Source organism: Musca domestica, unplaced genomic scaffold (genome assembly GCF_030504385.1).
Source record: "Musca domestica strain aabys unplaced genomic scaffold, Musca_domestica.polishedcontigs.V.1.1 16, whole genome shotgun sequence".
Classification (NCBI taxonomy): domain Eukaryota; kingdom Metazoa; phylum Arthropoda; class Insecta; order Diptera; family Muscidae; genus Musca; species Musca domestica.
In genome coordinates, this window is record NW_026712219.1 from 1,324,783 (window position 1) to 1,343,901 (window position 19,119).

Sequence of the window (19,119 nt, forward strand, 5' to 3'; positions counted from 1 at the left end):
TTTTTGTTTTTGTCTCGTACACGTGTGTTGTGGCATTGCAAATATTCTGGTCTGGAATTCATTTTTTGGGCAAAACATTTTTTTATTATTTGCCGCCTTACAGCGGTCCGGTGAGTTAAATATTTTATTGTTAGGGAATACAATGTGCATGTGCATATGTAAATACATAAAAATTTACATATTTTTTTTATTTATATCAACAATATACATATGTGTAAAAAAAAACATTTTAAGCCGATGCTAATTGGTGATCGATTGGGGGTTTTAGAAAAAGGGTTCAAATAAGGCAGGACTCTTGGTTTGAAGTCCATACTACAACGGGACAAAAAGTATTAAAAGGTACTAAATATGGTACCCCTTGTACAGGGCGAGATGAAAAAACTACAACCATCTTCAGACTGCTGTTATTTCAAAGCCACTCGTCCGATAGCTGTTAAAATTATGGAAAGCACGGTCGGCACTAAAAAAGTACCAAAGTGTCGATCGCCTCAAGCAAGCGCTTCGCTGGGAATGGGACAAAATACGGCAGAGTAACATTCGGGCAGCGTGTGACGGTTTCAAAAATAGATGGAGAACCAAGAGAGTTGGAATTCTGAAGGTTAGAAACAAGAATACTACAGGGTGAGATAAAAATACTGCAACAAAGTCAAATGCCATAATTTTTATACCCTCCACCATACTATGGAGGGTATATTAACTTTGTCATTCCGTTTGTAACTCCTCAAAATACTCATGTCAGACCCAACAAAGTATATATATTCTTGATCAGCGTAAAATTCTAAGTCGATTTGGCGTCTGTCCGAACGAATTGAGATGAAGGCTAAAATTTTGTACACATGTTTATTTTTCTAGTAGGCAGGTTAAGTTCGTAAATGGGCCATGTAGGTCCAAGTTTTCTTATAGCCCCCCATATAACGGTACCTCCCAATATTTGGTATTTTGAGGATTTTAGCGACATTATTCATCGGAATTGTTTCAAATTTAATATTTGAAGTTTGAAATGGTTACTACAGCCTAAGATAGAAAATTGTCTGTGCAGGTCCACGTCTTCGTATAGCCCCCATATAACAGTACCTCCCTATATTCAGTATTTTGATGATTTTAGCGACATTGTTTCAACTTTGGTATTTGAATTTCGTATCCATTTCGAAAAAAAAAAATTATCTGGGCAGGTCTACGTCTTCGTATAGCCCTCATATAACGGTATCTCCCTATATTCGGTACTTTGATGATTTTAGCAACATAATTCACCGAAATTGTTTCAAATTTGGTGTTTGAGATTCGTAATGAATACTACAGCTTATGACAGAAAATTGTCTGTGCAGGTCCACGTCTTCGTATAGCTCCCATATAACGGTACCTCCCAAAATTCGGTATTTTGATGATTTTAACGCCATTATTCGCCGGAATTGTTTCAAATTACGTATTTAGAGTTCGTAATGGGAACTACAGCCTATGACAGAAAATTTTCTGTGCAGGTCCACGTCTTCGTATAGCTCCCATATAACGGTACCTCCCGAAATTCGGTATTTTGATGATTTGTAATAGCGCTTGCGTTCTCTATAAAACTCGAATTTACATTTGCAATTAATCTATTATCTGCATACTTGGGCGACCTCTGTTCGTGAAATTATTGAAAGGCAGAAGGCTATTTATCATGAAGTTGACGTTTTTCTCCAATTATTACATGCATTGTTTTACCAATGGCTGGAAAGAAAACGTTAGCCCAAAAGACTCTTCCGCCATATTCTTTAATACAATGTACTGTCTCGTCCATTTGGTTAGCTGGAATCAACCCGATCACACCGAAAAGTTCCCTTAAGTTTTCCTGAAGTGAAGTATAACCTTCAAATAAGGTGAATTTTTGGTCTGTTTAAAATATTTCTTGCTTTAAATTCAATTACATCTTGTAAGTATGCGTTTTGTGTAACGAAGGTGTAAATATACAATAATTATCAATTTATTTAGAAATTTTGGTGGAAATTAGAATTACGAAGTCTTTACTCTCAAATGGAGATATTTTTTCCGTTGATTTGGATTTTGGATTTTATTAAAATTTCTTCTCCTTCACTTAATTGGTAATTATTTGTTTCTTTGTTTCTTTACGATAGAAACTCACTTTCATTTAATAATCTAATGTCCCCGTTAGGTTGAAATTGCTTACGATATAAGTCACAACATATTTTGTTTGTCGATCTGATGATTTACCAGTTGCGATATAGCAGAACGAATACTAATAGAAAACCACCAAGCGAAACACAACAAGTCTGCCAGTCAGTTCTACTGTACGAAAGTAAGAAATTCCTGTGTGAAGAAAAGTTCTGAAAATTATATCCCGGATTATAAAATTACAAGAAATTGTTCACTCATTCGCCAAAATTCTACCAATAATCCAAGGTTTTCTGCCTCAGCTATATGTTTTGCTGATTATGCTCGTCAAAGTGGAATAAAATAAAGTAAAAGTGCCAAAAATGCTGTGAGTAAGCAAATTCTCAAACATCAAAAAAACGAAAAAAAAGTGGAATTGTTGCAGAAATTAGTTTTAAGGAATATTTTTGATTCTAATACAGTGAAATGAATTCAGTAAATAAGTGAAATAATATAATTTAAAACATTCAATTTCTAGTGTTAATTTCATATAGTTTTTATTGCATTAATTCTGTTATCATTATATCAGTTGTTGTTGTTCTAATAATTATATCCAAAAATTTGCACTAAAAGGGAAAAAACTGCATTGGTTATCATTGCATTTGTACAGAACATTGCCCAAATATACAGACGTTTATACATAATTACGTAATGATCATTAAAAACGCAACCGAATGTATTTACTGCTATTATCATTCTTGGGTAATGTTGATGGACAGATGTTAAATGTTTCACTGTTAATAACATAGTTAAATTCAATTGTGCAAGATATTAGGTGTGTCTGGTTACCCTAAAGTTTGTAACAATTGTTACAAATTGTTACTGGAATTAGCAAGACTAATTGTCTTTAGAGAACAACTTTACAAAATGTGAAAAACGTAAATGTTAATATGTAATAAGAAAATAAAAGACTATTTCCAACATTTTTATTTAAAAAACTTGTAAAATTAGTATTGGTTCCTTTGTTTTAATTCTCCTTATGGGGGACAAATTGGTTTGTTTTGACAAATCAGCTGATTAGTTGCAAGCTTCTGCAGGAATAGCGTCTGTTTACTTTTTTCATTTCCTTGCAAAAGAGAATAAAACTACCTTACTCTCTCAGAAAGAAGTTGCTGGACAATTCCTGCTGGAAAAGTAACCAGACACACCTATTGCTGAATCTAGAGAGCTGTTAGAATCATCACTGTTAAGTTGCATTATTAAATCTCTTAAATATTTTCATAGCATCCACATACGATATTGCAAATCTCTGATCATATTTGAAGAGTAAGGTTGACCGTAACTCTTTCAATTACTCTTTGACTTTATTCGTGTACTCAATCTCAGCCAGCGCCAAACCCACCGTCATCGAACTCAGCGAAAGTACTTTCAACGAGGGAGGACAACCACAAAAAACCAAGTAAGTCATTGAACTGTTTGTATAATTGCAAATCATATGTTTAAAAGAGAATTAACAAAAAGGTGACCAGATCGAACATTTTATGTTTTTGGAAAAATTATTAAAATTTTGAATGTATGAAATAAATTAAAGTAATATGAATATAGTGTAAATATAATTTGGTTTAAACTAATGTTAAGCTGCAATAATGAATTTTAGGTTGAAACTATTTTCATATTATTTTGATTAATTTAATATGACAACATGGTCACCCCTTTGATTTTGATTCTTTGGTCTGATGTTATGCTAAATCGTTTTGTTATCCAACAAAGGCAAACAAATGGATTTTTGGTCATATTGAATGAAAAATCGAAGTGTTTCGTTTTAAATTGAAAGAGTTCGTTTAATTTTTATAAACATTTAATATTTCTATCAGATGCTCATATTAAGAGATATATTTATTGAACTTTTTTGTGATAATTGATTATTCTCTTTTTCGTTGCTAATGTTTAAATAACACTCGATAGATTTTTTTAGTGAATATAAAATATAATTTTTCTATCATTTTATTTTGAATATTTATTGTCATTATATATTGTTATAGTTTAAATTGAAAAAAGGATAAAAATTATTAGCATACACGATAGATTTAAATTGTTCTGATTATAATCAGACCTATTGTAATGAATTTTCTCAAGTATTTCCATTTTTTTTTAAGAGCTGTATGCATTGTTCCTATTCTCAGAGATGTGGATGATAATTTCTGAGGTTACATTGAATAAAGAGAATATTGAATAGAATAATACCAGATCTGTTTGTTTGTTTCGGCCATTCTCTCTACTTTCTCTGTATCTGTGGATTTTCTTCTTCAGCACCTGTTAACTTTCTTTACAGACCCCTTGTGCTACTCTTTCATTTCCGTTTCCTCTGTATCTTAATTATTTCTTTGTTATGTATGATCAATGCAAATCAATATGCACATAATTTTTTTTATATATCATTGTGTAGCTAAGTGGTGATGGAGCATCTAAGGTTACCGAACCCCCCCCTTCCGACGAGCTATAAGGCCGTGTATAAACGTGCATCCCCTTAGAATGTCCTCCTATGAACAACAGCCACATTCTTTAACCGTTGTATGCTACAGATTTTAACGCCATTATTCACCAGAATTGTTTCATATTACGTATTTAGAGTTCGTAATGGGAACTACAGCCTATGACAGAAAATTGTATGTGCAGGTCCACGTCTTCATATAGCTCCCATATAACGGTACCTCCCAAAATTCGGTATTTTGATGATTTTAACACCACTATTCACCGGAATTGTTTCAAATTACGTATTTAGAGTTGGTAATGGGAACGACAGTCTGTGACAGAAAAATGTCTATGCAATTCCAGGTCTTTGTATAGGCCCCATATATCAGTTCCTCCCTATATTCGGTATTTTGACGAATTTAGGTACAATACCCACTGAAATTGTTTGAGACATCGTATTTGACGTTAGTAATGGATGCTATAGCCTGTGACAGAAAATTGTCTATGCTGGTCCATGTCTTCGCACTGCTCCGATATAATGGTACCTCCCTATATACGATATTTTGATGATTATAGCCACATTATTCACCGTTTATTTCAAGTTTCGAATTTGAATATGGTAATGGCTAATAGCAAATAATGCCTATGTAGGTACACGTCGTATAGACCGGCGGCAATATTCGGTATTTTTAAAATTTAACAGAATTTTTTAAGGATTATATTTTTTTTAATTTCCAAATTCGTTCAAAATAGTGGAGGGTATTCAAAGTTCGGCCCGGCCGAACTTACTGCTTTTTAACTTGTTACATTTTTTTTTAAATTTTATTGAATAAAAGCAAAAAATGTCGGAAATAGCATCACATTTTAGAAAAAGATTAGATTTGTTCGAATATGTCGTATTTGGCACGAATTATGACCTTCAAACGGTCAATGAAATCGTCACACGCTGTCCCAATGTTGCTCTGCGGTATTTTAGCCCATTCCCGGCGAAGTGCTTGCTTGAGGTTATCGACACTTTGGTATTGAGTAGTGCCAACCTTGCTTTCCAAAATATTCCAGACAAAATAGTCCAACGGATTGGTATCCTAAGATTATGGTGGCCACTGTGCGCTGGAAATAAAGCGTGGAACCTTATTTTGTAACCATTCTTGGGTGGCGCGTGCTGAGTGCGATGATGCTGAGACCTGTTGGAATGTCCAAGGTCTGCGGCCAAAATGTTTTCGTGCCCAAGGCTTTAATACACCCTCCAGAATATTTTCGCGATTATATTCGGCATTTATTCTAATGCCAAGGTCGATTAATACTAGCGGAGAGCGACCCTCGGCTGTTATGGCGGCTCACCCAATCACCATGGCCGGCGTTTGAGTTCTGGTGGCCAACCGAAGATGCACATTTTCAGCTGACCTCTTTCGTTTGTTTACAAACTTCTGGTGCGGATAAGTTCTTTTACTTTTTGGAATTTCAATGGCAATGGCTTATCCCCGAGCTCATTTCTCAATATTTGCCGAATGGAATATTGCGATATTTTCAGCTCAATATATATATTTTTTTTCATTTTACTCATATTTTTCATTCAATTTTTCCAAATCTTGCCTCCAGCTCATCTATTTGAACTCTCTCACCTCCAGCTTGACCATAGAGACTATAAATGATTATCCTCTTGACTTTCGGCCGTATATGGTTTATCATAGGATGAGGATATATGTATATTTGTCGGCAAAACGATGAACACTTTTTTAACTCTTTTACAATTCCAATGCATAAACTGCCCTTTTAAACATCAGACTTAAACAAAAAATTAAAAGAATATGTCTGATGTAAGTATGTTGCTGCAAAAGAGCTCTTCATTTACAAAAAAGGGGCGAGCACGAAGCTTTTTAATTGCACTGTTGCAAGACCAACTCGAGCAAAGATGCCAAAAGCTTTCTTTTCTCTACGGCTGTCTGTTTCGCCTTTTTCAATGTGTGACAACGTCAAAGGGCCTTCATCTGTGCACTAGACATCCAGACTACAATACATACATGTCCTCTGCAGCAAGTGGTAACGCACACTCACACCAACAAGAAATTACTTAAAGGGAAATAAAATAAAATACTCATACATTTCGACTCAACTGATTATACTGGGTGAGATGAAAAAACTGCAACCAAACTCAGGCTGCTGTCATTTCTAAGCCACTCGTCCGAAAGCTGTTAAACTTTTTTCAGTGACCTCCCATTATATTGTTTACAAGCGTAAAAAAGCATTTTGGTGATAATTTTCTAGAAAAAAAGTTATTCGTGATGTAATCTAAGCGTGGTAGTGTGATTTCTTTAAAAATGAGTTCGGGATAAAGCCATTAAAATTCCAAAAAGTTCAAGAATTTACACCGCAACAGAAAGAAAATAGGTTCAAAAGAGCTAACGAGTTGCTTCGCTTGGCCGAAAGTGGTAAACTGCCGAATTTGGTTTTCTCCCATGAAAAAACATTCGTTGTCCAGCAGTTTGTATCCAAAAAAATGATCGTGTTTACTTGCCAAAGAGGTCAGCTGAAAATGTTGTCGGTTGGCCACTAGAACTCAAGCGCCAGTCATGGTGATGGGGTGGGCCGCCATAACAGCCGAGGGTCGCTCTCCGCTCGTATTAATCGACCTTGACATTAGAATAAATGCCGAATATTATCGCGAAAATATTCTGGAGGGTGTATTAAAGCCTTGGGCACACAAACATTTTGGCCACCGACCTTGGACATTCCAACAGAACTCAGCACCATCGCACTCAGCACGCGCCTCCCAAGAATGGTTACAAAATACGGTTCCACGCTTCATTTTCAGCGCACAATGGCCACCAAAATCTCCGGATACCAATTGTCCGTTGGACTATTGTGTCAGGAGAATTTTGGAAAGCAAGTTTGGCACTAAAAAATACCAAAGTGTCGATCACCTCAAGCAAACGCTTCGCCGGGAATGGACCAAAATACCGCAAAGCAACATTCGGGCAGCGTGTTACGGTTTCATTGGCCGTTTGAAGGCCATAATTCGTGACAAAGGTAACCAATTCGAACAAATCAACATATTTTAAAAGTTGATGCTATTTCCGACATTTTTTGCTTTCATTCAATATAATTTAAAAACAAGTGAAAAAACATTAAGTTCGTCTGGACCGAACTTTTAATACCCTCCACCTTAGGGTAATAGAAACACTCAAACCAATTATGACCCACAAATACCAATTTTTAGACATATTCGTGGGAAAATGTGGCAAAAATCATCAAAATACCGAATATCGGGAGGTACCGCTTTATAGGGCTATACAAAAGCGTGGACCTATACATACAATATTTCGCAAACGGAGCTAGAACTCATTATGACCAACAAATTCCAATTTTTAGACCAATCCGCGATAAAATGTGACAAAAAAAAACATCAAAATACCGAATATCGGAAGATACCGTTATAAGGAGCTATACCACGAAATGGGACATATTATGACCAACAAGTACCAATTTTCAGACAAATCCCTGAAAAAATGTGGTAAAAATCATCAAAATACGGAATATCGGGAGGTACCGTTATATGGGGCTATACCAAAACGTGGACCGATATATCTCATTTTCAATACTAACTATCCTAGACACAATGAAAATTATTCCGCTAAATTTTAACGCTCTACGTCAAATAATGTGGGCTATATCGTGATTTAAGCAGACAGAATTTAGATTAGAATTTTATGCTGATTATGAATATATATACATTATGAGGTCTACGACGAATATTTAGACATGTTACAAACGGAATGACAAAGTTTATATTCCCTCCTTTCCAAGGTGGAGGGTATAAAAATATGAAAATGATGGCGTTTGACTTTATTGCAGTTTTTTTATCTCACCCTGTACACATGCATTATATTTTTGTTTTTTTAGTTTTATGTTGCAAGCCTGTCAACATGCCAACACTTTGTTGCGCGAAGGACTTCCGACGTCAGAGGTGTGAAAAAAATTGTTTTTAGTCCTTTGAACATTTTTAAATGTATTCCGCTAAAAAACATATTTAAAAATGCAATGATCTTCCATGAAAAGCTTAATGTCCGAGAAAAATGGAAACTCACATTATGTTACAAGACTGGAAGTGTAACGCGATTTCCAAGAATCGACAGGGGATATTATGAACTTCTGCAGACAAAAAATACATTTAAAAACAAAATCAAGGACCAACAATCTTGGATTTTTAATGATAGTTTTCCACTGACCACTAAAGCGGAATTTCTCAGAATTTTTCCAAGCGGTAGCATATATACCTTTTATTTAAAAACATTATTCCAATATTTTTCATATCTAAGGCTATTTTTTCAAATTTCATTCCAACTTCGTTACGGATCTTTTATATAATTCATCTCTAACTATTTCCAAATTGATACCGCCCTCGACTTGTAATACAAATGCCTTGGGATTAAATTTCGTTTGCAAATTCGTTTCCGAACATATTTCAATACGATGGTTTTTCAAGATGTATGCAATACATGTTTTAACCTGTATCAGACCCATTCGGGCGCCAATACAATTGCGGGGACCACCTCCAAAAGGTAAATAAATCATAGGATTTAAATTCGCCTTATTCTCTGGTGAAAAACGTTCCGGATCAAATTTTCGAGGATCGGTCCAATACTGGAAAGAAGAAAAAAAAACAGAAGAATAAGGTTTCTATGGGTAATTCCATTTTGATGTTCCCCCCTAACTTACCTTCTCATCATAATGCAAACCATAGACCGAAATATAGACCGGCATGCCATTTGGTATTTCAAAATCGTAGAATGGCCTCAGCGAGTATCCCTCAGATACCTCCTTCTTGGGATTCAAATATTGCCTTTCAATTAAAGGGAAAACTGGATACATACGCAGCGTTTCATCCACCACCATGCTCAGATATTCCAATTCACTTAGATCCTCATAAGATATGGAACTATTTCCCCTAGAGAAGGCATCCAACAGCTCTTGCCTTAGACGTTGCTGGATGTGAGGATTTTTGGCCAATTCAAAGAGAACATTGGCAATTGTTGTTGAAGAGGTTTCCGTGCCACCCGAAAAAAATGTCACCGTTTGGGCCACAATATACTCCATAAATTCTTTGATATCTCCACCTTTTTCCACCACCTCATTACGGAGTTTAACCACCAGTTCAATCATATCGGGGCGCCTAATTGGATTTCTAATGCGTTCTTCTACATTTTGTGTTGTGTGGGTTTTGAAAAATTCCACAGTTTCCCTAAAGAAAATCGATGGCCTAAAGAGCCAATTTAAATTGGGCGCCATGAAGACAACAAAGAAATTCAGGGCCCTTCTCAAATTAAACAGCACCAGTTGTCGGATTTGCTGGGTTATGGCCTGGGATGAAGAATTCTCCAAAGAATTGGTGGCAACGCCAAAAACTGTTGTCGCAATGCTGTCGATGGTAAAGAGAATTGCCAATTGTTTGCACTCACACACAAAACGCTCGCCCCTCTTGTGCAGATACTCCTCCAAATTCTCACCCACCTGCTGGATGAGGGGATACATTTGCTTCATTTTTCCGCTGGTAAATATTGGACTGAGTTTGAGGCGCCATTCCCGCCAGCTGTTGTAGCGTGCAAAGAACAAGCTCTTATCACCAATGGGATCGGCATGGGGATCACTGCGTCCATAGCGATTGGCAAAACAATTAAAATCCCGTATGAGTATGGACTTGATCAATTCGGGGTCTCTTAGCAAAAGAGCCGGGCGCAAGGCGTAAATTCCCACAGCAGCTTCATTGGAAAACTGCTCATTGTCGTAAATGGTTTTCACATGGAAACTGAAATTGGTTTTCAGCGTTAAAATCTCGTTTACCTTTCCTCCGAAGATACGACCCGGAACACTTGGCACCACTGGGTGGTGTTTCCAAAAATCGAAATGTTTTCTATACCAACGATAGATAAGCAAGACAAAAAGCGAAATCACACCAAACAACGATAAGAGACGATCCATAACTAACTGAGGTTTTTAATTCAAGCTGAAGTTTTCAGTTCTTGCGTCGAATTGATACCAACCCAGCCAAAATGACTACAGCTTTCATATAATCAAATGATAATTGATCTATGATTTTAAAATTGACAACATAATTTGTATATGAAAGGTTCGCCAGAATACCAACAACAAAAAGTTTAGATTGCTGTGGGTAAATTTAATAATTTAATAATAACAACAAAATAGCAACAACAGCTGAGTACACAGGGGGACCTAAGTAAAAAAAAATAAATAAAAAACCGGTAAAGTAAGTCTTAATGTCGGGCGAGACCGACTTTATGATACTCTCCACCCATTTGCATATTTAGTAGAGCTTTATATAACAAATCAGATGAACAATATATATGGGAGCTATAGCTATATCTGAACCGATTTTCCCAAAATTCAACTTATTTGTTTTTGGTCTCAATTTGGTCCTCAGTGCCAAATTCCAAACCTTTTTGGCTAATATTACAGGGTATAATGAAACAACTGCAACCAACTTCAGACTGCTGTCATTTCTAAGTCACTCGTCCGACAGCTGTTAAAATTTTTCCAGTGACAGCTCACTATGTTGTTTACAAGCGTACAAAAGCATTTTGGTGAGAATTTTCCAGAAAAAAAAGTTATTCGTGATGGAATTCAAGCGTGATAGTGTGATTTCTTTAAATTTGGCTGGAAAACAACAAGTGACTATCGTTAGAGCACTCCAGCATTTAAATGTGAATACATCTTTTGTGTCTCGTACCATCGCTCGTTACCGTGATAAAAAAGTAAAGAATCGACTTGATCGAAACCCTCGTCCCAGTGGCGGAAAAATGCCTGGCGAGCTTAACATATCGCAACATTCCATTCTGCAAATATTAAACAATGAGCTCGAGGTAAAGCCATTGAAATTCCAAAAAGTGCAAGAACTTACACCGCAACAGAAAGAAAATAGATTTAAAAGAGCTAAAGAGTTGCTTCGCTTGACCGAAAGTGGTGAACTGCCGAATTTGGGTTTCTCTGATGAGAAAACATTCGTTTTCCAGCAGTTTGTAAACAAACAAAATGATCGCGGTTACTTGCAAAAGAGATTGGCTGAAAATGTGCACCTTCGGTTGGCCACCAGAACTGAAGCGTCGGCCATGGTGATGGTGTGGGTCGCCGATGGTCGCTCTCCACTGGTACAAATCGACCGTGGCTTCAGAATAAATGTCGAATATTATCGCGAAAATATTCTGGAGGGTGTACTAAAGCCTTGGGTACGCAAACATTTTGGCCGCAGACCTTGGACATTCCAACAGGACTCAGCACCAGAATTTTTACAAAATGAGGTTTCTCGCTTCATTTCTAGCGCACAATGGCCACCATAATAGCCCCCATATAACGGTACCTCCCGATATTCGGTATTTTGATGATTTTAGCGAATTTGTTCACCGGAAATGTTTCAAATTTGATATTTAAAGTTCGTAATGGATACTTCAGCCCACGACAGAAAATTGTCTATGCAGATCCAGGTCTTCGTATAGCCCCCACATGACGGTACCTCCCGATATTCGGTATTTTGATTTTATCGACATTATAACCGATTTTTTATTTAAATTTCGCATTTGAATATTGTAATAGCTTATGACAAATGTTACCTACGCAGGTTCATGTCATCGTATAGACCCTAATATAAAAAAAAGAATTGCCAAATTCGTTCAAATGGTGGAGGGTATTCAAAGCTCGGCCCGGCCGAACTTACTGCTTTGTTACTTGTTTTATCTCACACTGTACCCGTACGTAGAGATATATGGAAGCTATATCCAAATCTGAACCGATCTCGATAAAATTTGGCATACTTATTTCCAGACTTAATTTGGTCATATATGCCAAATTCCATACTATTTGCGCTTATATTACACGTTTGGTGCCCAATAAAAAGCAAATCGAACGATGACATATATGGGAGCTATATCTAAATGTTGACCAATTATCTCCGATTTTAAAAGGGTTCGAACAAATGACTTGTGCAAAATATCACCTGGATTGGGCAATAAATGCCGTCTATACTTTGTTTACAAAAATACATGGCCACTTGTTTCAGAATGCTTGTATTTTTGTCCGCAGTATTGCCGAAGTTTACTGTTTATTTCAAAATTTGGTATTTTTTATTCAAGTTTCTTCAGAATCCTAAATATAGATTTTTAAGTAAATTTTCAAATATTTTCATAACCAAAGACTATAACTTTGGACTTTTAAATCTGAAACGATTTAAAGTTATTTTTATTTAATGTTGCCTTCTTCCCATTGCCCCTTCCTCTCTTTCGGGCAATGATAGGCGCATTTTATCTGCATTTATTTTAGTTCCATGCCAGGACAAAAACACAAAAACCCCAACCTGTCACCCGGCTATCCAAGACTACAAAGGTGACATGACCAAGTACTAGAAACAACAAAAACAAATATTACACACACACACACAATGAGATTATGTGAAAGTGTAAAAGTAGCCATAACTGAGCTCAGCTATGTGGAAATGGAAACGGGAATTTATTTTAATTAAATTTTTATAAATAAGAATTAAAAAAAACCGGGGGAAAGGTGTGCAGGACAATGTACCTACCACTACATCTGAACATGATATGTGGAAAATTCTTTTGCAGCGGATTTTAGTACGGTTAGGGCATGGCATAAATAATTGGTAAACATGTAAAAAAGCTGTAAGTTCGACCGGACCGAACTTTGAATTGCCATTTGGTACAAATTTGGCAATTTTCAAAAAAATAAAATCCGTTAAAAATTCTGTTAAGGTCTATACGACGACGTGGACCTACATAGGCGAGTTTAGCTATTACAATATTTAAATGCGAAACTTGAAAAAAAATCTGTTTATAATGGAGGTACCATGGGGGTTATAAAACGTGGACCTGAGCAGTCAATTTTCTGTCATAGGCTGTAGTATCCATTACGAACTTCAAATGCGAAATTTGAAACAATTCCGGTAAATAATGTCTCTAAAATCATCAAAATAACCAATATCGGGAGGTACCGTTATATGGGGGCTATACGAAGACGTGGACCTACATGTCTTAGGATGTAGCATTCAATACGAACTTCAAATACCAAATTTGAAACAATTCCGGTAAATAATGTCGCTAAAATCATCAAAATACCGAATATCGGGAGGTACCGTTATATGGGGGCTAAACGAAGACGTGGACTTATACGGCCCATTTTCAATACCAAAAATCCTGCAGACATAATACACATTTGAGTAAAATTTGATCAACCTACTTCATTTCGTTCGGAAGCTAGAGTGATTTCTACAGACAAATAGACGGACGGACGTCGCTAAATCGACATAGAATTTTATGCTGATCAAGAATATATATACTTCATGGGGTCCAAAATGTATATTTCAAGGTGTTACAAACGGAATGACAAACTTAATATACCCTCTATGGTGGAGGTGGTGGAGAGTATAAAAACAAGTTAAAAAGCATCAGCCGGTTTTGCCGACAGATAAATTCCCTCATCGAATGTTCGATTATTTAAATATATGTTGACTTCTGCTATGATTATTCAAATTGTTGACCCTCTATGGAGTAGGTTCCGAATGAATATGAACAATATTGTACATTTCGTATCGGACTTAAATAATATTTCTAAATATTGCGACGTGCCAGGTTTGAGCTATATCGACTGCTTCCTTCACTTTATATGAGGTATGTGACAATTTTTAGAAAATGTTGAAATGTGCGTGAGCTGTCAGATTAGAATATTGATATTACAAGAAAATCCAACATATATTCAATTTTATGCGAACTCATAAATTCCATATTCATCTGAGGTTTCTGGCTGAGAGAAATATTTAGATGCAGCAAGTTGTAAAGAATCGCTGACGTGTTATGATGGACAAAAGTATTGAAAATGATGACCTTTTTGGATGAGGTATCAGAAGGACTTCGTAGATATATATCATCTTCACAAATTGAAGATGAAATTTGAAGATAGTAGGATGCTTATTTCGCTTTTCTTTAGGCGTTTTGTTTTTTTTTTTAAATCTAAAACACTATTTGGAAGAGGTACAAGAAGGAATGGTCCGATCTATACCATCTTTATAACAGATCTTATGTTGATGTAAATATTGAGATGTACCAATTCTGAATGGAATCGAATGTTAAATTCGCATTTTATGAGCAACAGGGGTGACTTTTTCTGGGGGAGGTACCAGAAGGAATGAACCATTATAACCCATCTTCACACGTGTTAGTCGAAATAATGGGATGTGTAAAATATGAAGAGAACCGGATGCTTATTTCGGATTTTATTGGTCATTCAAAACTTTGACCCTTTGTGGGAGAGGTATCAGAAGATATTGTCCTATTTCTACCATCTTTATAACAGATCTTGCGCTGATAGAAATATTGAAATGTAACAAGTATGAATGGAATAGGATGTTAATTTCGCGTTATATGAGCTTCATGCATATTCAAAATTTTGACCATTTGTGGGAAGGTACCAGAAGAAGTGGACCGATATATTCCATCTTCAGACCAGATCTTGGGTTAATAAGAATATTATGATGTGATGGAGTGATAAAAATATATAAATATATTAGGATTTGCAAAGCTGGAGCAAAATCAGATTATCCTTTCTCTTTCTGTGCAAAAAAAAAAAACCAGTAAAGAAAGTCTTAAAGTCGGGCGGGGCCGACTTTATGATACCCTACACCACTTTACTAATTTAGTAGAGCTGCGCATAACAATTAATAGTTTTTATGGGAGAATTCAATTATACACGCTATGATTATACTTAAAATTCGAAGGACTAAATATGCCGAAGCATTTGTATCTTTTAAATTCGGACTTGTATGCTATATGGTGCTAAATTAATTTGAAATCAAATAAAGATACATATGGGAGCTATATCAAAATCTGAACCGATCTCGATAAAATTTGGCAAAGATACTTCTGAGCTGTATTTGATATATTTCCCTGAATATCGTTGTTACGGAGTGCATATTATGGCTGTGGGTAACAAATATGAAAAACGGATGAACAGTATATATGGGAGCTATAGCTATATCTGAACCGATCTTCACCAAATTTGGCATACTAGCTTCTAGACTCAATTCGGTCGTAAGTACGAAGTTTCATCCAATTTGGGCAAATATTAGACGTTTGGTGCACAATCAAAGGTAAATCGGACGAAGTTATATATGGGAGCTATATCCAAATCTGAACCGATCTCGATAAAATTTAGCAAAGATATTTCTGAGCTGTATTTGATTTATTTCCCCAAATATTGTTGTTACAGAGTGCATATTACGGCTGCGGAGGACAAAAATAACAAATCGGATGAACAATATATATGGGAGCTATAGCTATATCTGAACCGATTTCGATCGAATTTGGCATACTTATTTTCAGGTCCAATCTGATCGTACGTGCGAAATTTCATATTATTCGCACTGATATTACACGTTTGATGCACAATAAAAGGCAAATCGGACGAATATATATATGGGAGCTATATCTAAATTTTGACCGATTATCTCCAATTTCAATAGGGTTCGTCCTTGGGCCAAACAAATGATTTGTGCAAAATTTCATCTGGATAGGGCAATAAATGCGACCTGTACTTTGTTTACAAAAATACATGGACAGATGGACGGACGGACATGCATAAATCGACTCAGAATGAGATTCTATGCAGATCATCAAAAGGAACTATGGGTCTATCTCGTTTCCTTTTGCCTGTTCCAAACAAATGCACACCTTGTGGTGTAGGGTATAAAAACTATAAATGTCCTGAAACGGATTCGGTCCAAAGAGACCTAGGGTCTAAGACCGTTATTTTGATTAGGCACGTTTTGGCCCTATTAAATGGTAAATGCTCATATAGTTGAGGTTATACAGCCTGTGACAGAAAATTGCAGGTCCATGTCTTCGTATAGACCCCAAAATAACGGTAACTCCCTATATAGGGTGTTTTTAAGATTTTAACAGAATTTATAACAAAATCTATTTTTTATTTATTGCTCAATTCTTTCCAAATGGTGGAGGGAAAGTCCGGCCGTCTGAATTCACTGATTTTTCATTTGTACATCCTTGCAGGTTCTGGAACATAACAAAACTTAATAGTCTTTGAGATCTAACTTTCTTTAAATTCCAAAACACAATATGTCTTTTGACAGCAAACTCTGTTCTTAGAACGACCTTATATTTTTTCCAAATTTAGTCTTCATCATTATTCTCAACTTTTTAAATTTAAAATTCAGTTTTCTTACTTTAACTTTTCTCTCCATCTTTTCAAAAAGAAAGTCATTAACCTAATGCCTTCGTCAAACTATGTATTTAACAAACATTTAAGAGATTTGCACAACATTCAACCATTGTCCCAAAAAAAACAACAACGTTGTTCCTTTTTTTGTTTTTTGTTTTTGCAACAAGCATACCAACCTCTGTACATATTTGACAAACATAAACCCCGAGTTTAATCCTGTGTAAACTCATTTTTGACAAACGAACAGCAGAAAAAAAGAACACCGCTATTTAGATTTAGTTGAAGTACTTAATTTTCATATCGTGCGTTGGAGGGGGGAGGGGAGGAAGCGTACGTGATGGGCCGGGCATGTGGTTCAGTTTGGTTTGCTGGTGAAAATATTGCAGTGTGTCCCCATCTAGTAAGTGGCATGTTTATCCTGATCCCTTGCCAATGTAAACTTGACTAATATCTAGGTGTGTGAGTGTGTTGTTGGTGGCTTGGTGTTTATATTTCTTCTATATTTTCGTTTTGGTTTAGAATTTTAGAACGTGTGCGGCAATTTATGAGCGGACACATTGTGCGGTACAGGAATATTAGCGCTAGACTGAATAGATAGTGAGAAACAGTGAACAAGGGCGGAAATTATGAGACTACAAGAGCATAGCAAAACCTAGATTCTTGAGATTTTTAAGAACGGGTTTCAACGCTCATTTTAACTGTAATAGCAGATTCTTACTATTTTTATTGACTTCTTTTGGAATTTTCGAAATTTTTTTCTGAAGAAATTTTTGATAGATCATAAATTTAATTTGGGATTGTTATACCCTACACCCTACCCTACATAGTGGTAAGAGCGTTATGTCTTTTGTGTGTTTCATGACTTTTGAGGATCTTCATAAAATCACTTTCTGAGTCGGTTTATGCATGTCAGTCTGTTCGTATGTCCATGTATTTGAACTGAACAAAATGCAGGAGACATTTATAATGCGATTGAGATGAAATTTTTCAAACAATATTTGTATGGCCCAAGGACGAGCCCTACTGAAATTGGTGAGAATCGGTTTAAATTTACATATAGCTCTCATATACATCTTCAACCGATTTCGGGTTTATTGTGAACTGAACAAAATGCAGGTGACATTTATAATGCGATTGAGATGAAATTTTTCAAACAATATTTGTATGGCCCAAGGACGAGCCCTACTGAAATTGGTGAGAATCGGTTCCAATTCATATATAGCTCTCATATACATCTTCAACCGATTTCGGGTTTATTGTGCATTTCTGATCGAATTCAGTCCAGAAGTAGGTACATCAAATCAGCTCAGACATAGCTATAGCTCCCATATATATGTTTCATCCGACTTGGAGTTTTAAGTCCCTCACATGCGTGATATGAACTTCGCAACAATAATCTTAGGCACCAGATATTAGATAAAGCTCAGAAATAAATGTTTAAAATTGTATAGATATCGGATCAGATTTGGATATATCACCCATATATAACTTTATCCGATATCAGTTTTTTGTGCATCAAATGGCTAATTTCAGCCCAAATGGATTAAATTTCGGCAATGCCGACTAAGTTTATACAAGAAAGAAGTACTCCAAATACTCGGTTCAGATATAGCTTTTGCTCTCATATATATGTTTCATCCGATTTGGAGTTTTTAGTCACTCACATGCGTAATATGCACACCACTCCAATGATATTTGATATCGGTTATCGATACTGCTCGAAAATACCTCTGTCAATATTTATCGACATCGGTGGAGATTTGTACATAGCTTCGATACAGTGAGATGAAAAAACTGCAACCAACTTCAGACTGCTGTCATTTCTAAGCCACTCGTCCGACAGCTGTTAAAATTATTCTAATGATAGCTCATTATATTGTTTACAAGCGTACAAAAGCATTTGTTGAGAATTTTCCAGAAAAAAAGTTATTCGCGATGTAATTCAAGCGTGATAGTGTGATTTCTTTATATTTGGCTGGAAAACCACAAGTGGCTATCGTTAGAGCACTCCAGCATTTAAATGTTAATAAATCTTTTGTGTCTCGTACCATCGCTCGTTACTCGTCGATACTGGTAGCGTAGCCTGGCGTCAAGGAAGTAAACGGAAGAAAACAGTAACATCAGTACAAATGGTTTGAAAAGTAAAGAAGCGACTTGATCGAAACCCGCATCGCAGTGGCCAAAAAATTGCTCGTGAGCTGAACATATCGCATTATTGAAAAATGAGTTCGAGGTAAAGCCACTGAAATTCCAAAAAGTGCAAGAACTTGCACCGCAACAGAAAGAAAATAGACTCAAAAGAGCTAAAGA

The 19,119-nt window shown here is 36.0% G+C and overlaps 1 protein-coding gene across 2 annotated transcripts; it reads right to left on the minus strand.

Moving 5' to 3' along the window:
- Nucleotides 1-8,622: 8,622 nt before the first annotated feature.
- On the minus strand, nucleotides 8,623-10,759 carry LOC131801361 (cytochrome P450 6g1-like). Of its 2 annotated transcripts, XM_059119935.1 has the most exons (3): nucleotides 10,399-10,759; nucleotides 9,277-10,329; nucleotides 8,623-9,201 (listed from the first exon to the last, which is right to left on the minus strand). In XM_059119935.1, exons 1-3 carry the CDS (start codon nucleotides 10,534-10,536, stop codon nucleotides 8,893-8,895), a joined length of 1,500 nt encoding a protein of 499 aa, XP_058975918.1. In that variant the 5' UTR covers nucleotides 10,537-10,759; the 3' UTR covers nucleotides 8,623-8,892. The 2 variants fall into 2 exon arrangements, with proteins under 2 accessions (XP_058975918.1, XP_058975917.1); XM_059119934.1 differs by having other exon boundaries at nucleotides 9,277-10,622.
- Between the last annotated feature and the right edge of the window lie 8,360 nt (nucleotides 10,760-19,119).